The 17,852-nt window shown below is 44.2% G+C and overlaps 1 protein-coding gene across 7 annotated transcripts in view; it reads right to left on the minus strand.

The window, feature by feature from the left end:
• Positions 1-17,852, minus strand: part of PARP4 (poly(ADP-ribose) polymerase family member 4) — a 2,748,946-nt gene that overhangs the window by 2,578,307 nt on the left and 152,787 nt on the right. For all 7 annotated transcript variants that reach the window (XM_069639202.1, XM_069639198.1, XM_069639200.1 and 4 more), the window contains exon 3: positions 3,613-3,811. In XM_069639202.1, coding sequence (XP_069495303.1) covers positions 3,613-3,811 — 199 coding nt within the window. The remainder of the gene's footprint in view (positions 1-3,612; positions 3,812-17,852) is intronic.

Consider the following 17,852-nt stretch of genomic DNA (forward strand, 5'->3'; position numbering starts at 1 on the left):
TGCCTGAAGTTGTGGACACTACAACTCCCAAGTGACATCACTGGAATGAGTATGCCCAACTTTTCTGCATATCATCTAGCATTTACAGCGGAACACTTGGCCCCTTTGCTTGAAGATTCCCCAGATGAATGGACTGAGGCAGAAGCAAATTTCAGCACACCGCTTGGATTAAGAGCACTAATTACAACACAAAACACACAAGTGAAGGAAAAGGCACTGCTCAGACTTTTTAAGACAAAGTTAGATTAAAATATCAAAATTTCTGGGCTATGATCCTTTTCATTCAGAAAATTCATTCATCTGGCTCAATCCTGAATAGAAGGACAAAGGGAAGATGATCTTTTGGCCCAATTGGTTCATCAGCGGACTAAAATGGCTGTGAGAACTATGGAAAACAACAAATGGATTACACTTAGAAAATGACAAAAGGAGAAGAATATTAGAGATTGCACCCATGCAGAATTCTGCTTTTTTAGAAAGTGATTGGTCCCCAAAGGCTCATAGAGAAATGTGAACTGGGAGCACACATGCTGGAATTTAATAAGAAGGGTCACCTAGCCTCAAAAATATATAGCCTCTTAGTGAGGGATAGAGTTACAAATGCTGACTTAGTTAAAAAGTGGTCAAACAAATTGGATTTTAGAATGAATGATAGTAGATGGCTTAGCATTTGCAAGAATATTCCCTAAACGTACCTGTGCCTAAGGGAAAGGGTTGGGCAAATCAAGATCTTCAATAGGCTGTACTGGACTCCAGAGAGACTAAGCAAAGTATGACTGACTTAGAGACTTTCTGGGGGTGCAAACAGAGTGGGTTCCTTAGAATACATGCTGTGGGAATGTAGTAAAGTCAGGAATTTCTGGATGGAAAAAACTAAGATAACGAACAAAGTTTTGAGTTGGATTTGGACTTTGATTTTTGAAACTCTTATTCTAGGGGAGGATGCACTTTTGGATGACCTATCTTTCACGCAAAAATGCTGTCTCTTTACAAAATGTAATTGACTCAAAGAGTTATTCATCAATGTCAAAAGAAAAACAAGCTTTATGATGGAGATTTGGGGAACATCTGTGGAATTGATTTAAACCCGATTTGTATTGAGTTTGAATAAAGAAGGGTGAAGGTAAGAGAAATAGTCAATATGGATGGGGGAAATGGAATTTTATTTTGCACTTTTTATAATACTGTTAATAAAGGATTTCAATGAATAAAAAACAAATGTGGCGAATTAGCAAGTGTATGTAGACTACACTACCCCTCAAAATGGCCCTGGGGAAATCGCAGCCCGGTGCCTCAATTTTCATGTCAGCTATTTTTGGCACACGCAGATCTAAGTTTACCTAAAGAAGTTTACGTCTGTGCCTGTCTCCCTCTTGGCTTTACTGAGAAATGCTCTGTGTGAAAGTGTTTTAGGTCCATTAATTATGCACCAACCTTGTCTTGCTATAATTTATCATGATCAATAGATCAGGCCTCAAAACGTACACTTGCCACTAGCTACTGGCAAGTAATATCCAACTCTTAGCAAGTAAGAAATGGTGCACTCTGGATTCTGCAGGTGAGCAAGTAACTTTATGCCTAGCAAGTAGCTTGTACCTTGAAAATGATCCCCCGTAACAGAGATTTAAAAAAGAAATGAAAAAAAACAAGCTACATCTACCCATGCAGTATTCTGCTCCACCAAAATGTTGTTGCTCACCAAAATGTTGTTGCTCACGAGTCAAAAATATTCACATTCGTTACTGAGTTATATTCATTCTAGAAAACTATTCATGAGCAGTTATCAACAATTTACCAAGCACCTACTGTTCTGAATCAGAGGATTCCGTTCATCTGGGTTACCAATGATATTTATTAACAGGCACTTTAGGCTTAGAGGGTTGTCCTCAATAAGCGTGAAACGCCTGTTACTTGACATCCACCACAGCAAGATTTTCTTTTATTGACCAAATAGGTGCAATAGATATATCAATTGTTGTTCTCCCACTGGAGCGACTAAGCACTGAGGGGCAAGAAGGAAGGTGAAAGCAGGCAGACATCTATGGGAAGAACACTTGTCAATCGTGTTTCCTGGCACAGAAGGACTTTATAATTTTCTCAAATTCAGGATCTAGAAAATCACTTTAGTCCAGCACAGCTGCAGGAAAGAATGCCAAAAGTCAGCATTATACCAATCACCAGATGCTGTTATAGAGTCAGTTTTAAATGTGGTAGGAGCAATTTAACAATGGTAGATACCAGGAGATTGTTTCAAACATAGGCTGTATTGGCCACTTAAACCAAGCATATAACAATAATTACGTAGTCTGCATCATTCCACCCATTCCCTTCTTAAGCAGTGTCTGCATTTTTATCTAATTGCAGAGGAGCAGGAGGTCCACTGATTAACCATCATGAAGTGCAAATCTCTAAAATAGTAATGGAGTCCTCAACATTCCATGTACACTTTTTATATATACATTCTAGGGTAATCTGTGGAGAACCTGAGCCCCAAAATTATTTTTGAATTTCAAGTTCCACCTTTTAGAGAAAAATCTAGTACTATCCTATTGGGAATTTTGGAGGGAGTTTAGACATTTCAGAAGGGTGATCATTTTTTCAGTCCAGAAACAATTGGGAGGAGGGTGTGACAAAACATTCTCAAATGTGATCATAAGAACAGTCCTGGCTATTGGTAAAAGTTGAAGTGCAAAGAAATGATGTATGTGCCAATGAGATAGCTTCGCAAGGTAATCAATCCCTGGTGACACTGTTGGGAAACCAGTGGTGACCAGTAGGGCCAACTCAGCTCTTCATACTTCCAAAATAGACAAAGCTAGTCCCTTTAAATTGGGTAACAATTACTAACACTCATTTGTACATATTTGGAAGTTGCAGGGTTATTCTATTAAGATGTGTTTATTGTTATGTGTTTACCTAAATACTTGCCCCCTTGAAGTAAACTGTGTTCTACTTTTTCCAACTTGTGTTTTTACCAAATAATAACCAATTGATAACCAGACCCAAGCACCTACCAAAACGACCAAGCATAAACCAACATTTTTCAAGAAAAAGTGACATTGACAATAAAAAAATAATGTCATCCAGGAGTTAAAACATTGTTTTCTCCCCACGTGTTAACCATGCAAATTACCTCTGATAAAGGGTACAGTCTGACTAAGAAATATGTAAAGGCTAAACTACTTTACCAAAACGGAAATTGGAACTCGATGACCCATTATAGATACATATGCTTGTAAAATGTGGAAGGTTACTGTAATTGGTTGAAGGCATAAAACATTTAACAATAGAACAATAAGCTCATAGAAGGCTGTATGGCCCAGAATGTAACCATCAAGAAGAAAAAGGTAGATTCTCAGAATAATATACCCTATTTTCAGATGTGCAGTAACACAAAAGGATTACCGCAAAAACAGCCAAGAGTTGTATCAATTAGTAACCAGAAAATTACCATAAATATTTTGATCACTAAATGGTTAAAGGGAGCTTGACGGATATTTCTAGCTTTAAAAACACGATTACATATAGATAAACTGACAGCAACCTTTAGAAGCCTTGATGTACACAGACACAAAGATAGTTCCGTTTACTTTAATGACTGGATGCACTTACCTTGATTGCAAGTCTCTTTTTTAGTGATCATTTTAAATGAATGGTTAATCTTTTCCGGAACAATTTCAGAGGAGTTGGTCGGTTTGCTTGATAAATTCAGGACAAAATCAACCCCAAGAACAGGGAGCAGATTTTTCCGGATTATCTGTAGGTGACGGGAGGATAAGGAGTCCGCATTTTCTGTGATGACATGAGTGCACTATAACCAAAAGGATAGGAGGAACGGATATTAAAAAGATCCATTTAAGGACAGCTACATCTCCATTTGCAACATACTGCACTCCCATAGGCATTACTCTAGCTTTATTTCAGACTTGCATAACTAAAGTCAAAAAAACATACGTGTGTGTACTACGCAGTTTTCATTTCAGGAAATTAAAATACATTAAAACATTCAACCAAAATGTAACATTGAAGTAAGTGAGAAAAATCTATCAAGAACATAACCATCCCTTTGGGCACACAAAATATAAAAAGACAGACCAATTAATTGAGATCCATGATAAATATTATTCCTATAGTTAAATATTGTTCCTAAGATGAATGATCCTCAAAGAACATTTTTTAATGCCCCTTTATACATTGCTTTCTTTACTGTTAAATTATACAATCATTAGTTGAAAACATGACAAAAAGAGGACAGCCAACAAGATACATTTTGGGCTAAAGATCTTGTCAATGCTTATAAACACCTGGAGCAAAAAGAAAAGACATATGTATGTAGGGCTTGCAAGAAATGCTTGTAAATTCACCAATAAAACAGAGTATTCTAAAGCAGGTGTAGCCGTATTCTCTTGGCACATGCTGCTACCGTTCCCTTGCTGAAGGATGTGAAACCTACATGAAGAATATCCACAGATTGTCCAAAAGACAGCATGTTTCATACCGGGTTTGTCTAATGTGTGCAGGTTATGTCACAGAGGGACAACTCACTGTTTACCAATACTGGGGAAGGCTTCCTTAGATTTACTTCTAAACCGTAAAGCAGAATCAAGTGGCAGTTTTTACAAAAATAAACTGATGCAAAGCAATGTGTAATTTCAGCATCAGTCTATACAGGATTTATTTATGTATTTGTTTTTATTTTATTTTATTGGGCATTTGTAAGGCGCTTATACATCTAGAAAATTGTGTTTCAAAGTGCCCACAGGGCAAAGGGAAGGTAACGAGGGAAACAGCAAGACAATGGAAAAAGCAAAATACAAAAAAGCGGTCATACTAGGCCTTGTGAATATTTGGATTGTGCAAGTGCAGAGAGAGGGAAGGGACAGGGTAAGGGGTGAGTGCTTGGGGATCCACCGAGGTGTGAAGAGCTAGGGAGACTGTTGCAAGGCAACAGGTAAGTGCCAGGCAGCGACCACCAAATGGAAGAGGGGTCACCAGCCCATATAATAAGTGCAAGCCTGTGAGTCAGCACAGGCAAAGTGGTGCCCGAAGGCAAGTGCAGGGGCAGGGTGGATGCTGCGGGCGATCAGACAGAAAGCCAGGACCCAGAAGGACACTTAAGTACCCAGGCCACCAATCACAATTACTGTGGGGTATAGCACAGGAGGGAGAGAGGGAAGCAGGAGAAGAAGAAAGTCTTGAGGTGTTTGTGGAACTTGAAGAGATCCGGTTCAAGAACGAGAGAAAGGGGGAGGCTGTTCCAGAGGAGGGAGCCAGCTGAGGAAAGGAAAGGTCGCCCGCTCTCTGCTTAGAGAAGCGCTCGACAAGTAGAGAGTTGGAGCCAGAGGAACAGAGGGATCTGGAAGGAGATAGCGTGGTCCCTGGCCCCAGACAGCCTTATGGATGATGCAGAGGGATTTCAATTTGATCCTTGCAGCAACCGGGAGCCAGTGGGGAGATTTTAGGGCTGGCGAGATACAGTCGCTGGGCCTAAGGTCAAGGATAAGTCTTGCAGTCCTATTCTGGATTTGCTTGCGGGGACAGATAGAAAAAGAAGGCAGGTTAAGGAAGAGGCTGTTGCAGTAGACCAGCCTGGAGAGTACCAGAGCTCTGGAGACACTGAGCGCCTGGGACAAAGAGAGGAAAGGGACGATGCCCCTGAGGAGGTAGAGTTGGAAATGGGCCTTATTGGTAAGGTCCAAGATGTGAGGAATGAAAAAGAGAGGAGTCGAAGATAACGCCCAGGTTTCTCGTCCCAGAGGAAGGTGATGGGGGAGAGCCCATCGAGGGTGGCCAGAGTGAAGGGAGAAAAGAGGGAACAGGACTACCGATAGGAAGAATGAGCAAAAAAGTACAGGAATGTATAAATGCAGAAATACATTAATCAGACAATGTAAAGTGGTTTTTCTTTCACTGGGGGTTCAAACAGGCCTTTGGATTTAAGTGTCCTCATTGGAAACGTGTGAACCTGTACATGTAGACAAGGACCAGTGGAATGTTAATGTGAAGCAGTTTAAAGCAGTTGCAATAACAAGTGGGATGCAGCAATGACCGTTATGAAACTGCAGGGGGTTCCAACTTGCAGCCTTCCCAGTATCATGAGAGGACAAAGATGTTTCATCTTTCTAGAAGAAAACCATTTTTTTCTATTGGCTGAAATATTGGAGTGTGTATTTGGAACATGGCAGAGCTTGGCTGAGCAGAAGATGGGAATGCTTTCCAGGGGCTTTGGTGCAGACTCCACTGCGGACTTGGTTCTCCGTTTCCTGGCATTAGTACTGATCCCCAAAGTGATCCTGTCTAGAGGCAGGGTTCAGAATTAAGATTGGATAAGCAGGAGTTATAAACAGCTCCTGGGTATCCAGCATCAACCAGACACCAGGAACTACCACAGGGGAAGGTGGAGCTAGTGCACAGCGTTACACAAGTCCAACTTCCACATAAAATGCAAACATATGTATCCATTATTTATGCCCTCTTATTCTTTAGATGTCACATAGACGTGTCCTAATGTTTGTTTATCGATTGTCCCGAATGCACACATAGGTGTGTTGCTTTGGCATCAGTTGGCCTGGGCAGCTAAAAGTAGCTCCTGGTAACTTGGTTTAAAGCTAACTCGGCTGTTCTAGGCTATAAGCAGGAGCCGTGTAACTCCCAGCTCCCCTCAATTTCGAACCGTGTAAAAGGGCTAGCAACAATGCATCAAACTTAGGTGCTCCTGTGGTCCAAAAGTCTGGGATATCAGAAACCAAGGTGAGAGGCCATCCCACTTGCTCCCTTAATGAGGTGAAGGAATAGAGGACTGTGGTTACACTCACAGAGGTCTGTACGGTGCAGCAAAGTATGGTGGGAAGAATTGTGAATCAATTCCAGGCATGGTGATGACCCAGCATCAGATAGCTGCAGCGTGCTGGCAGGGGTAACTGCAGCGGCAGCAAGAGGATGTGAAGGACAGAGCTGCTTGTGCCATGTGGTAGTGGTTCCTCACCATTGCGGGAATCATTCTTCTCAAAACTCGACGGTGCCTTACAACTGCTGCAAGTACACGGTTAACTTAATGCTGGCATATGTATGTGGAGCAATGGTCACTTGGAACTCAGGGTCGGTTTTTAGTAAGAATTCACTGTGAAGGGGAAAGAATGGCAAAAGAAAAACAAAATGAGGGGCCAGATCAACATTTGGCCAATGACAAAATACCGTAGGGGAGCAGAATGATATTGGTGTTGCTTCCCTAGCAGGCTGTAACAAGAGACAGTAATGCACTCTGAATGAAAAGCAATAAAATGGAGACACAAGGAAAGTTTTTCATCAATGTTTGCTGAACAGGGAAAAGGGCTAAAGTCATAGAAGGATTCTACGGCAGGAGGCTTTCTTCTCTTTCAATGAGGAAGGCGGGCAGGTGGATTCCTTAATTTGTCTCCATTCTTCCAAACAGACACAGTTTTGTTCCTGAAAGGCAAAGCCCTTAATTTCCTGTTTGTTGGGGTGCATATGTGGACTGCCTGCCTCCTGAAAGCATGCTCTGTACCACTGAAGTAGGAAAAATACTGTCACTTTCCTCTGTTAACAATGCACCAGGATAACATGTAACCTACTGTGTCTTAGGTTGTCATAAAAAATGTTGCACACGTTTTATTTGGCTTTAGCAAGGTTTAGCTGTAACTATTGTTCGCCAGCATGGCTCTGGCATGAATTTGCATGCTCATGAATATTGCCAGTCGTCAGGCTGGGAATCCTCAGTACGAGAAAAAACAGTTTCACTATCTCGGTTCACTAGCTCGGTTGCCTGATCCGGCGTCTCCCTACTTTAGGCTGATTCAAACCTTACGAAATTGATATTTTGCAACAGTTTTCCTAAGCCCCTCTCTCCGTTCCTGCTTCTTTCACCTCGCGGCACCTGCGGTTCAAGTTTCATCCTGAATCAGACTTTCTTTCAACTTTATTTATTTATTTATGGATTTGTACAGCGCACTACAGCCCACAGGCATCGATGCGCTTTAAGGACACTTAAGGAGGCTTGCTTGAGGGTTACAATAAGCGCCCCAAGAATAATGCTTAGATACAGTTTGTTAGGTTACAGTTGTTCACAGGATCCTTATACATAGAAACATATGCAATACAGACATGATTCTTATACATAGTAGCATAAGCAGTACAGAGCTCATAGGGATAAGCTCTTTAGACAAAGAGCCTGGTTATTAAGGCCTTGCGGAAGGCTGCGGCTTCAGTCGTGAGGACAAGGAGGACGTCTGGAGTGATCTGTACTATTCAGGGAGGAGGCCAGCAGCAGCGAAAAAGACAACAATGAATAAAAGGTGCGCTTTTTTAAATCCGGAGAGGGCTCTTCTGATGGCTATCTGTACCACTACACCACAGGAGTGATTTCGTCCCAGGAGAGGATTCTCTGACTGAAGAAAGGGTGAGCTGGTTGATCCCACCAGGCTCAAGAAAAGAAGACTCCGGACTGGATGTTCTCTTGTCGTTGAAGGGTAGATCGCTCAGGACTGCAGCAGGGCTTCACAGGGATTCGGGGTTGCAGCAGCCATCTTCTTCTCTGCTTCTCTTCGGTTCTTTGCAGTTCCAGTGGCAACTCTGCCTTCTAGCCCAAGAGTCCTGCCTTTTATGCCAAAATCCCCCATTCACACAGCCTAGCTGTCAATCACTCAGCAAGGGGGTTGTCCAGGCCGGACAGCCACCTCAGCCAATCAACACAAAGTGCGACTTGGGTCTCCAAGGAGACCCTGTGCAGGGGGTGACTACACCCCTCCCTCACATTCAGCCCACCTAGACACCCAGACGCCAAAGGAGGGCTTCTGGTCAGAAGCCCACCAAAGGTCGGCGAACAAAGGAGGCAAACCTGGTTTGCCGCGCAAAGAAAGACCCAAGAAGGATATTAACAAAAATAAATGGCGATTAAACCCAACCGGAGCCGAAATAAAAAGTATTTGGGCAAACGGGTTTAAAGTTCGAGGCAAATAAAATAGCTTAAAATGTTACCATGTTATGTAATATAATTGCGGTAGGAAAATTAGGGTAGATACCACTGCCACCAGCCAAGTCTTAATGTTAAGGGAGCGAAACAAGGCTCCAAGAGGCATAGATAAAAAGGGCTAAGAATTAATCCTTTCCAATACTCCATATTATATGCGGTGTACTGGATCTGTGGTAAAAGTGACCATGTAAAGTTAATGGAAACTTTACCCTTTTCTGGAGGACAGTAGTAAGCCCCAGAAAATTGAGTCAGTGGGAAGTCTAAGAGACAACCCTGTGTCACTGCACTGAAGGTGCTGTGTAACACACAAAGAGTGGGGTTACTGAAGTGGTGTCCTTCAAGGTCCACAATCACAAAAACAGTTGAAATACACATGGCAAAACACAGGTAAGAGTGGGGAAAAAGCTCACAAACATACCAAGTGGAAAAAATAAACTCCAGAAATCCAGCAAAGCTGCTGAGGCACTCACTAGATAAGGGAAATTAGCCATAGAATGAGAATTCTCCCTAACAGGTACCTTTTCAGGGAATGTGCCCATAAAGTGGCCGCCTTTGCAGAGGACATGCTGCTGACCCTGACGAGCCCCCAAGAGTCACTGGAGGCAGTCGATAGAATCATGGCGGAATTTGGTTGAGTTGCAGGGCTAAAGATTAATAAGAGTAAATCGGAGGTACTGTGCCTGAAAATGTCCCCGGGGAGGGAAAGGGAGTTGAAGAGTTGCTCAGACTTTATGGGATCTATATAACCAGATCCACTGAACAATTATATGAGGCAAACTACCCCCCGATCCTGAGAAAAATCAAGGGGTTGCTCTAGGGTTGGGATCCATTGGCCATTTCCTGGATGGGCAGGATTAATGCCGTTAAAATGGTTAACATCCCAAAGCTATTGCATCTGTTTATGGCGCTGCCAGCCAGGGTACCGGCTCCGTTTTTCAGGTTAAGTAAACTCACACATGCCTACATCTGGGACAACAGGAAACCTAGAATACCCCGTAAATTGATGCAGCAGCCCAGACATAGAGGGGGATGGGGGAACCAGACATGGTTAACTATTATTGTGCGGCTCAGATTAGGGTCTTACAGAATTGGGTGAAAGATGACCGGGGGAAGATTTGGAGGGAAATGGACAGGGCAGTTGTGGGTACTGGGCTGGATAGGGTGCTATCCCCGGGAAGGACAGGCCCGGGAAGATGTACTGCAGTGAAATAGAGACGCTGGTAGGTCGCTCGTGGGACAAGGTGGTGCACAGATCAAAGACTACCACCTTTCCTTCACCTCTCACGCCCATTTTCGCCAACCCTCAGTTCGCCCCTGGGCTGGGAGTTAATTCGGGCTTTGACGCTTGGCAGGGGGGAGGGCTGCAGGATCCTAAGGGACCTATATGAAGGGGGGCAGATGAAATCCTTCCCTCAATGCAAGAGCGATTTTGGAGTGGGAAAGGGGGAGCAAATTTGATATATACAATTAAGACATTGGGCCCTACATCCCACTATAAAGGAGGCAGCAACCAGGGAATTGACCCCATTTGAGAAATATGTTTCAACTAGCGCAGGAGATAAGCATCTCGTGGGAGACCTGTACAGGCTGCTCAAGGAGGGGGAGGGAGCGAGTGAGTGGAAATTCATGTCTAACTGGGAAAGGGAGACCAAGCAACAAATCGATCTAGAGCAGTGGCAATCCCTGTGGGCGCACATCCCCAAGCTAAAGAACTCTACAGATTCAAGAAATCTGGCCAAAAGATGATGTATCAATGGCATCTCACCCCATGTAGGCTAGCGAAAATATGTCGGTCAACTACCTCCTTGTGCTGGAGGGGAAAGTTCCTGGGGCCATATTGAATAATATTATGATTATTAATAATAATAATTTCGCATTTATATAACGCTACGAACCCTTGGGTATCTGAGCACTGTTTATTATTACCCACGGTGTGTGGTGCTCACTTATCAACCTCGTAAGGATGAAAGGTTTAGTGGCCCTGCCGGGATTCAAACCTGTGTTAGCAGGCTCTGCACAGATGTCAAGGCGAGCGCTGCTACTCGCTGTGCCACTTGACCGGCTATTTGGGGGCAATGCCCGAAGGTAGTGCCTTTTTGGGAAAAAGTTTGAGGAGCAATTAATGACATGTTGGGTTTAGACATTGGGGCTGTCACAGGGCTGTGTATCACGGGGTAGGATGGTACCTTGGACAAGTTGCACACGAGAGCCCAAAGGAAGATATATCTGATCCTAGTGATGGCAGGGGCATTGCTAGTGGCCCACAGATGGAAGGCAAAGGAAGCACCCGCGGACCATGATTGGGTAGGAAAGTTCTTGTCCCTGGTGGCACTAGAGAAGGTGACGTACACACTGAGGGGAGAACATCAGAAGTTTCTCTTGGAGCAGGAGTTGGTCCTTCAATTTCTTAAGAGATTCCAAGGCGACAGAGTCGAGTGAGGGGATGGGGACGGACAGTTGTAAGGAAGAGGGGGGCCTATGAGGATTGGATGGTGAAATGCTTGAGCGTGAAGCAACTCGGAGGAGACAGCAACGAGGGACGAGCGAGGATGTTGAACACTTGGCGGACAGATCTCCAGAGGGAATCACCATGATCTGGGGGGGGGGGGAATTGTATGGGGTGGCAGGGGCAGGGGGGGGGTTGGATGGTGGGGTCAGTGTTTTGGTTTTACCACAGTTTGTTTAAGAAATGCCAATAAAAATGTACATTAAAAAAAGTCAAGTACCTTCCCAACCAACCACTGTCCTGCACCCATCTCAACTCAACTCGATGACACACTTAAAGTGTAAATTAAAGTGCACGTTTGGAGCCCCTCCCCAATCCTGATCCTCCTCTTCCTCCCCCTTTAAGCATTAAGGAGCACCCTATACGCACAGACATTTCTACATAATGCTCTACTGATATCCTCACCAAATCCCCTACCTCCGGAAAATTCTAGCTTATAAACATCCTGAGAAGTTCCTTCAGCCGCAGCATTCAAACTGTTATCACTGTTCCCTGGTCACAGCTACCACCCAACTACTGCACATCTAACCTTCTTAAGCCTCACCTTATACTTGTGTCCTTCACATAACCATTTCTGAAGGCATTATCTTAATAAGGCCCTCATTTAGGCTTTCTTTTTCGAAAGGGAAAGTGAAATCACATGGTGTGATAATTTTACAATCCTTTTAACCCTCCTCCTCCTCCTCCTCATCCTCTGTCTGGCATATTAATTGTTCCCCAGCCCACCAATCACTGCTTAGGTGAAGGGGTTTTAAGTCTCACATTTTCTAATGGGACAGACTCGTCCTTCCTAGTCCTTTGCTGATTTTTAAGTCCATTCTTGTTTTCCCGCTCCCCCAGCCTTGCATCTTTTTCTGTTCCCACCAGCTCTGCTGTGACTCTTTTAATGGTCTTCTTCAGTAACCAGGTGAAACTTCATCCCCTCCCTCCATTTAGAAAATCAAAGAGAAGAGAAACCCACTTTGATACCAAGATCCTTTACCACTTAGCCACTGGGTCTAATATGAACACTGTCTGTGCCTCAACAGAGTGTAGTCCTGAAATATCCCCACATTTAATTTCTCTATTTTATTGACATACCACTTTTGTACTTGGTTCAAAATCTCTGGCTTCTCCAAATACTAGTGAAACAAGACCATCACTGGCTGTGGGAGCTTTCGTCTACCACCTCCACTTCTGTACACGCTTTATATAGTGACCCGTGGGCCATCCTCATCCTCAAATACAATGTAAATTATTTCTAGTATTGCCTTTCCCATACATCACATAGTGTCTCCTTTCTCCAGGACCCAAAAGAGTCGAAGGTTGCAACGTCTCCCAGTTTTCAACATCGTCCAACTTTAGTACGATTTCTTCGGCTTGCCTTTTCAGCTCAGACACCTTAAAATCCATCTGGGCTTCTGACAGGTCAGTTGACATTTAGTTCGTTTTTAATCCTTGCATGCATTCCTGAATTGAGCCCATTCTGTTTTTCCTCTATTCTATCCCCCATGTCTAATCTTATACGACGACTAATATCCTACGGGATAGATTTTAGATCACTTTTCGTAGCAACGTTGATGTCTGTCCCCACCCCTTTTCTCAACACCCATGCGATCCGCTCTCTGCAACCTCTGGAGGGGGGACTTCCAAATCATCTGAGAAAGAGCTTCCCAGATTCCCTATAACTCTAAGCCCATCCTCCCCATGTCTCCACCTACCACCTCCCACCCCCAAGTTTGATGCCCCTGGAGCCCCTAAGAGAACTTCCAGTAAATGATAGCTGGTTTTAAGTTGCCTACCCAGGCTCATCTGCTGTCTAGGCACTCCCGCTGCAAGCCCATGCCAGGAGCTTCTCAGAGTTCAGGTAAAAGGTTGACACCTCTACCTCTAAACTTAACAGTCGATGAGTTATCTTTTGACTTCAGGACACTTCAGGTGGTCACTTCTTTGTAGTTTGGTGCTCTATAAACCAGCAACCCCTTACCCCACCCCCCATGTTTCTACAGACCTCAATCAGTCGTCCATTAAGAGGTGCTATGCCTTATCAGTGGTCTCAATATGGTAGTGGCCAAAAAATTTTTTTTTTAAAAAAACCAAACAAACAAAAAAAACAGACCAGAACCGCATGCCAGGCCTCCCCGGTAGCTCTGCCCTGAGTCTTTATTGACCAGCAAAGCATCCCCTCGATTGAAGTGGGCCCATGAACCCCCCTTTCCATCCACCAGGTCACACTTGGGATTGCAGTCTTGCCTGTGAAGAATCATGCAGCCCATCATCAAATAGTTAAATAGGGGAAACCAGGAACCAAAGGGAGAGACAAGGTTTTTTTTTCCATAAAGCTGTGCTGAAACAGGAAGCCAAAGCTGGCATAGTATCCCAGTCCGAAAAGTGCAGCCCCACAACACAGAAACCTTAGGGATTTTATAGGGTTTTTCACAATGAGCCTTTTACAGAAAAAGTCAGTATGATACATTTAGCCAGTTACATTAAGAAGGTACTTCTGGAGACCACATCTTCTGGCCTTGGATGGCATGCCTTGCTGTATAATGTGTTATCGTGGCTGTTGCTTCGCTTACGTCCATGATTCATGTACATCTACAGCAGATAAAGAAATTAAAGGTCAGTTGGCTTGGACACCTGTATTACACTGCCCCTTGCATCCACTCCTGGCCTTAGCGTGTGCCTTTCGGATATGGTATAGCTCATAGTGGAATCAACTCACCACTGCAGTTTCCCTGCGTTATCTGTAGCATTTTCTATGGGGGCAAGTCCCCCAACCCACTCTTTAATGCCCCCCCTAACCCTGCCCTCAAATATTAAAAAAATATTCATAAACTCTGCAACACCCATAAAAGTGCAGTGAAACAAAAAGGAACAGAATGGCTTAAAGCTAAATGAGGGGGAAACTGCATCAGAGAGTTGGGCTGGTACCATGCCTTCCATCCTCACCTAGGACACCAGGATCCGCAACTACCCACCTCCATCCCTTCATCATGGTCTTCCTGGCTCCTCTGTTCAGCAGCAGCAGCATGATCCGTCTCAGAACGGAGTCCCTGAGAGCGGGCCTGCTAACACCCAGCAGTGCTAGCCATCTCCCTGACCCTTCTTCTGCTCGTGCACAGCACCACCCATAGACCTCACACAAAACGAGATGAGGGGCTTCCAAATTCCAGCCATGCCAGGCTTTGAACTGCGGGAACCTCCTCCACTCTGGTCACTGCACAACCAGTGGTTTTCCTCCATGTCACACCTCCTCACCTTCGGATCTCGATATCAACCACCTCTCAGTTGGGGGGTAATGGAAAGGATGGCAGAGCCACTGCACAGCGCAGCAGTCTTTTCTGTGCCCCCTAGTGGCCTCCAAGTCATTATTTTCAGGTCATAGGAGATAGGTCAGTGCCAATTAGGCCCAGATGAAACCATAGTCCCTACATGGAGTTATTTTGGTGACATTCAGAGTTAAGAATTCTGAAAAGTTAACCAAGAAGCACAAGACATCCTTTTCAGAATTGAGCTAGTTGCACAAAAACACGAGCGCAGTCCATCTCTTGTTGCTCATCAACAAGGACAGAGGAACAATATGGGACAGGCCAGATATAGGATTGAGCCAAGCACATGGCCAGAGTAGTCCAAGGTGCTTTTATGGAGGTTAAACAGTCTCCAGACCTCACGCAATGTGCACTCACGACTGCAGACCCTCAATGTAAGATCCACCTTGAAGGAGGAGGGAAACACTGTATAAATGCAACCAAATCCAGTTGCTGAGTGTGGGTGCAGTAACAGAAGGTTCATCTTTGGAGAATGCTGGTGACTGGGGAGCGGTGGAAGAAGCAAAGTATGAAGAGAGAAGAGGCTAGAGGGGAGGTGGCAGTGGCGAGAAGGAGGAAGTGGAAATATAAGGAGGGGGGAGTGGAAAAAAAGGAGGTGGCGGTAGTAAGAGATCAAGACGGAGGGTGAACCATTTGAATGAGAGAGGTGACAAAAATGTGGTAGGGAGCAAACGCTTGAAAGAAACAGCATAACCAAAGAGAAGGAGACGGGCTAAGTGGAGGTGGCAGGCCCAAGATAAGTGTCATACGAGGTCTGTTAACGCATTAACATCTTGTAAAGACTTATCTTTCTATGTGTATCATTTACGCACCAGTTGAGAGCAGAGGTCTGTACAAAGGGCAGGTGATTTGACTGACACCACAACACATCTTTTAATTCTCATATGAATGGATGAAATTGCAGTCCATAACCAAGCTTTTGTCAGAAACAGCACAAAGTGAGATGGGGAATGGTTTCTTACTGTTCAACGTCTGTATTTTGTGTTTGGAAATGGAGAGGAGCATAATGCATGCATATCTATATTCCTAGCATTTTAGGATCAGCAGTAATAAGATGGAAAATCTAAGTACAATTGGGAAGTATGATCTTATACTATGCTATTACAGCAAATGCATGCTTGCATTCCACACAAGTATTTTTCTCGAAGTTCATGTGTTGTGTGCATTAATCATGTAGTGTATTCATACTCATTAAGGTGTGGGAGAAGTTTTTTTTACAAATGTGAAAACCTGTTTGAAGCCAGACTTCTTTACTAGACAACTGTTTTGGTTATGCATCCTATTCATTTTCAAGTTTAGTTATGGTCTGGTTGCATGTCCCATACTTTTACAATCTTGCTGAGGCACATTATTTTTACTCTTACAATTCAATTTACACTCTATTAACACAGTGTGCAAAATATTCTCACCTCAAAACCTTATCTGAGGCACAGGTGAGCATGGAATGTCTAGTTTACACATCTATTAAACCTGAACTTGGAGTCAATGTGGTGAATGTACTGTAAATGGTCAGCGGCATGATTGTTATTGTTATTGTTATTACCCGTTAGACCTGAACTTAGGCCTAAACGACCCTGCTGACGGCCCTGCAGCCTCTCTCAACAAAGCCCTCTCCATATTGGGCTTCAAACAAGCTGTGACAAAGCCCACTCACATTAAAGGACGCGCCTTGGATTGGATTGGATCGCCCATCATAACTGCCCTCCTGCTATCTCCTACATTTTACCCATTCCCTGGTCCAATCCCCTCTCCATCCACTTCAAACCTAACCTAATTAAGGGGCATTCCACTCTCCCAACGTCATTGCCACCTGCTCTCACCAGAAGCTCTCGGCAACTCACCAATGAAAGGCTCTTACCCCACCTCTGGTTCCAGCATTCAAACCACCCTTCGCCAAAAACCCTGATACCCTTGCTGCCACCTACAACTCCATCATCTCACAAGCAGTCGACACCATAGCCCCACTCACCCGCAGAAAAACCACGCATACCAAACACACTAACTCCTGCTTCTCAGAGATTCTCAAATTGCACACAAAGAAAAGAACAGCTCTCTCGACCTGACCTAGTGACTCCACTGAACTTGCCTTCAAAACCATCTCTAAAGTATACAAAGGTGCCATCATTAAAGCTAAAGCCAATTCCTTCAACAATAGGATAGCAAACCCTTTATCAGGCTCCAGAGAAATTTTCGCCATCTTTAGCGACTTGATTATTGCAATGCCCTTCTGGTAGGCACCTCTGCAAAAAACATCAGGAAATTTCAGACAGTACAACACAATGCTCTCAGAGCGGCTACTGGCATTTCAAGGAGGGACCACATCTCAGCCACCAGGAAATTCAGTTCATTGGCTCCCCAACCCTGAGCAGCACGGTACCCTATTAGACAGCCATACCAGCCGCTGATACAAAATGAGGAGTACCTACACGGTCCACGAAGAGACCCCAAAAGCCTTAATGGAAGGCTAGTGGAAATGACACAAGGGACTGAACAGACCCGTGAATGAACAAAAGCAGCTGTCGAAGATAACACGCGAGTAACTACGAAACAATTTATGGAATAGACACAGAGAGCAGACAATGTTACAACGTGAGGAAACAGTGCTACAAGACAAGATGAGAGCAACTGTCCCGTTAACGTGTGTAAATCGGCTTGAAACGCAAAATGCTAAGAAATCAATATTGCTTGCAATGCTTAGTAGAAGACAGAGCGGCTAGCGCCAACCGTATATCTACCTCAATAAGGCACACTATACAAGTGCGACTCCATTTTGTAAAAGCAGAAAGGTACCCTGGCGGCCAGAGGCCTGACAGGCCAAGTTTCGAAACCCAGCCAAAGGCAAGAGAAGGAGCAGAATTGAAACTCAACAAAGAGCGTCTCATGCCTAGGAAATCAAGGTCAACCAGAAAAGGGGAGGAGAGCGTCAGCTCACAAGACTCCAACTTCAGAGCATACCAGCCTGCCTCATGAAGGTCAATATAAGGGGGGGCCATGAAGGTGGCTAGGCTGACACAGAATTAAATGCACTAAAAGCTGGAAACTAAAG

The sequence above is a fragment of the Ambystoma mexicanum genome, chromosome 7q, assembly GCF_040938575.1.
Source record: "Ambystoma mexicanum isolate Mex_15411 chromosome 7q, UKY_AmexF1_1, whole genome shotgun sequence".
NCBI classification, from domain to species: Eukaryota; Metazoa; Chordata; class Amphibia; order Caudata; family Ambystomatidae; genus Ambystoma; species Ambystoma mexicanum.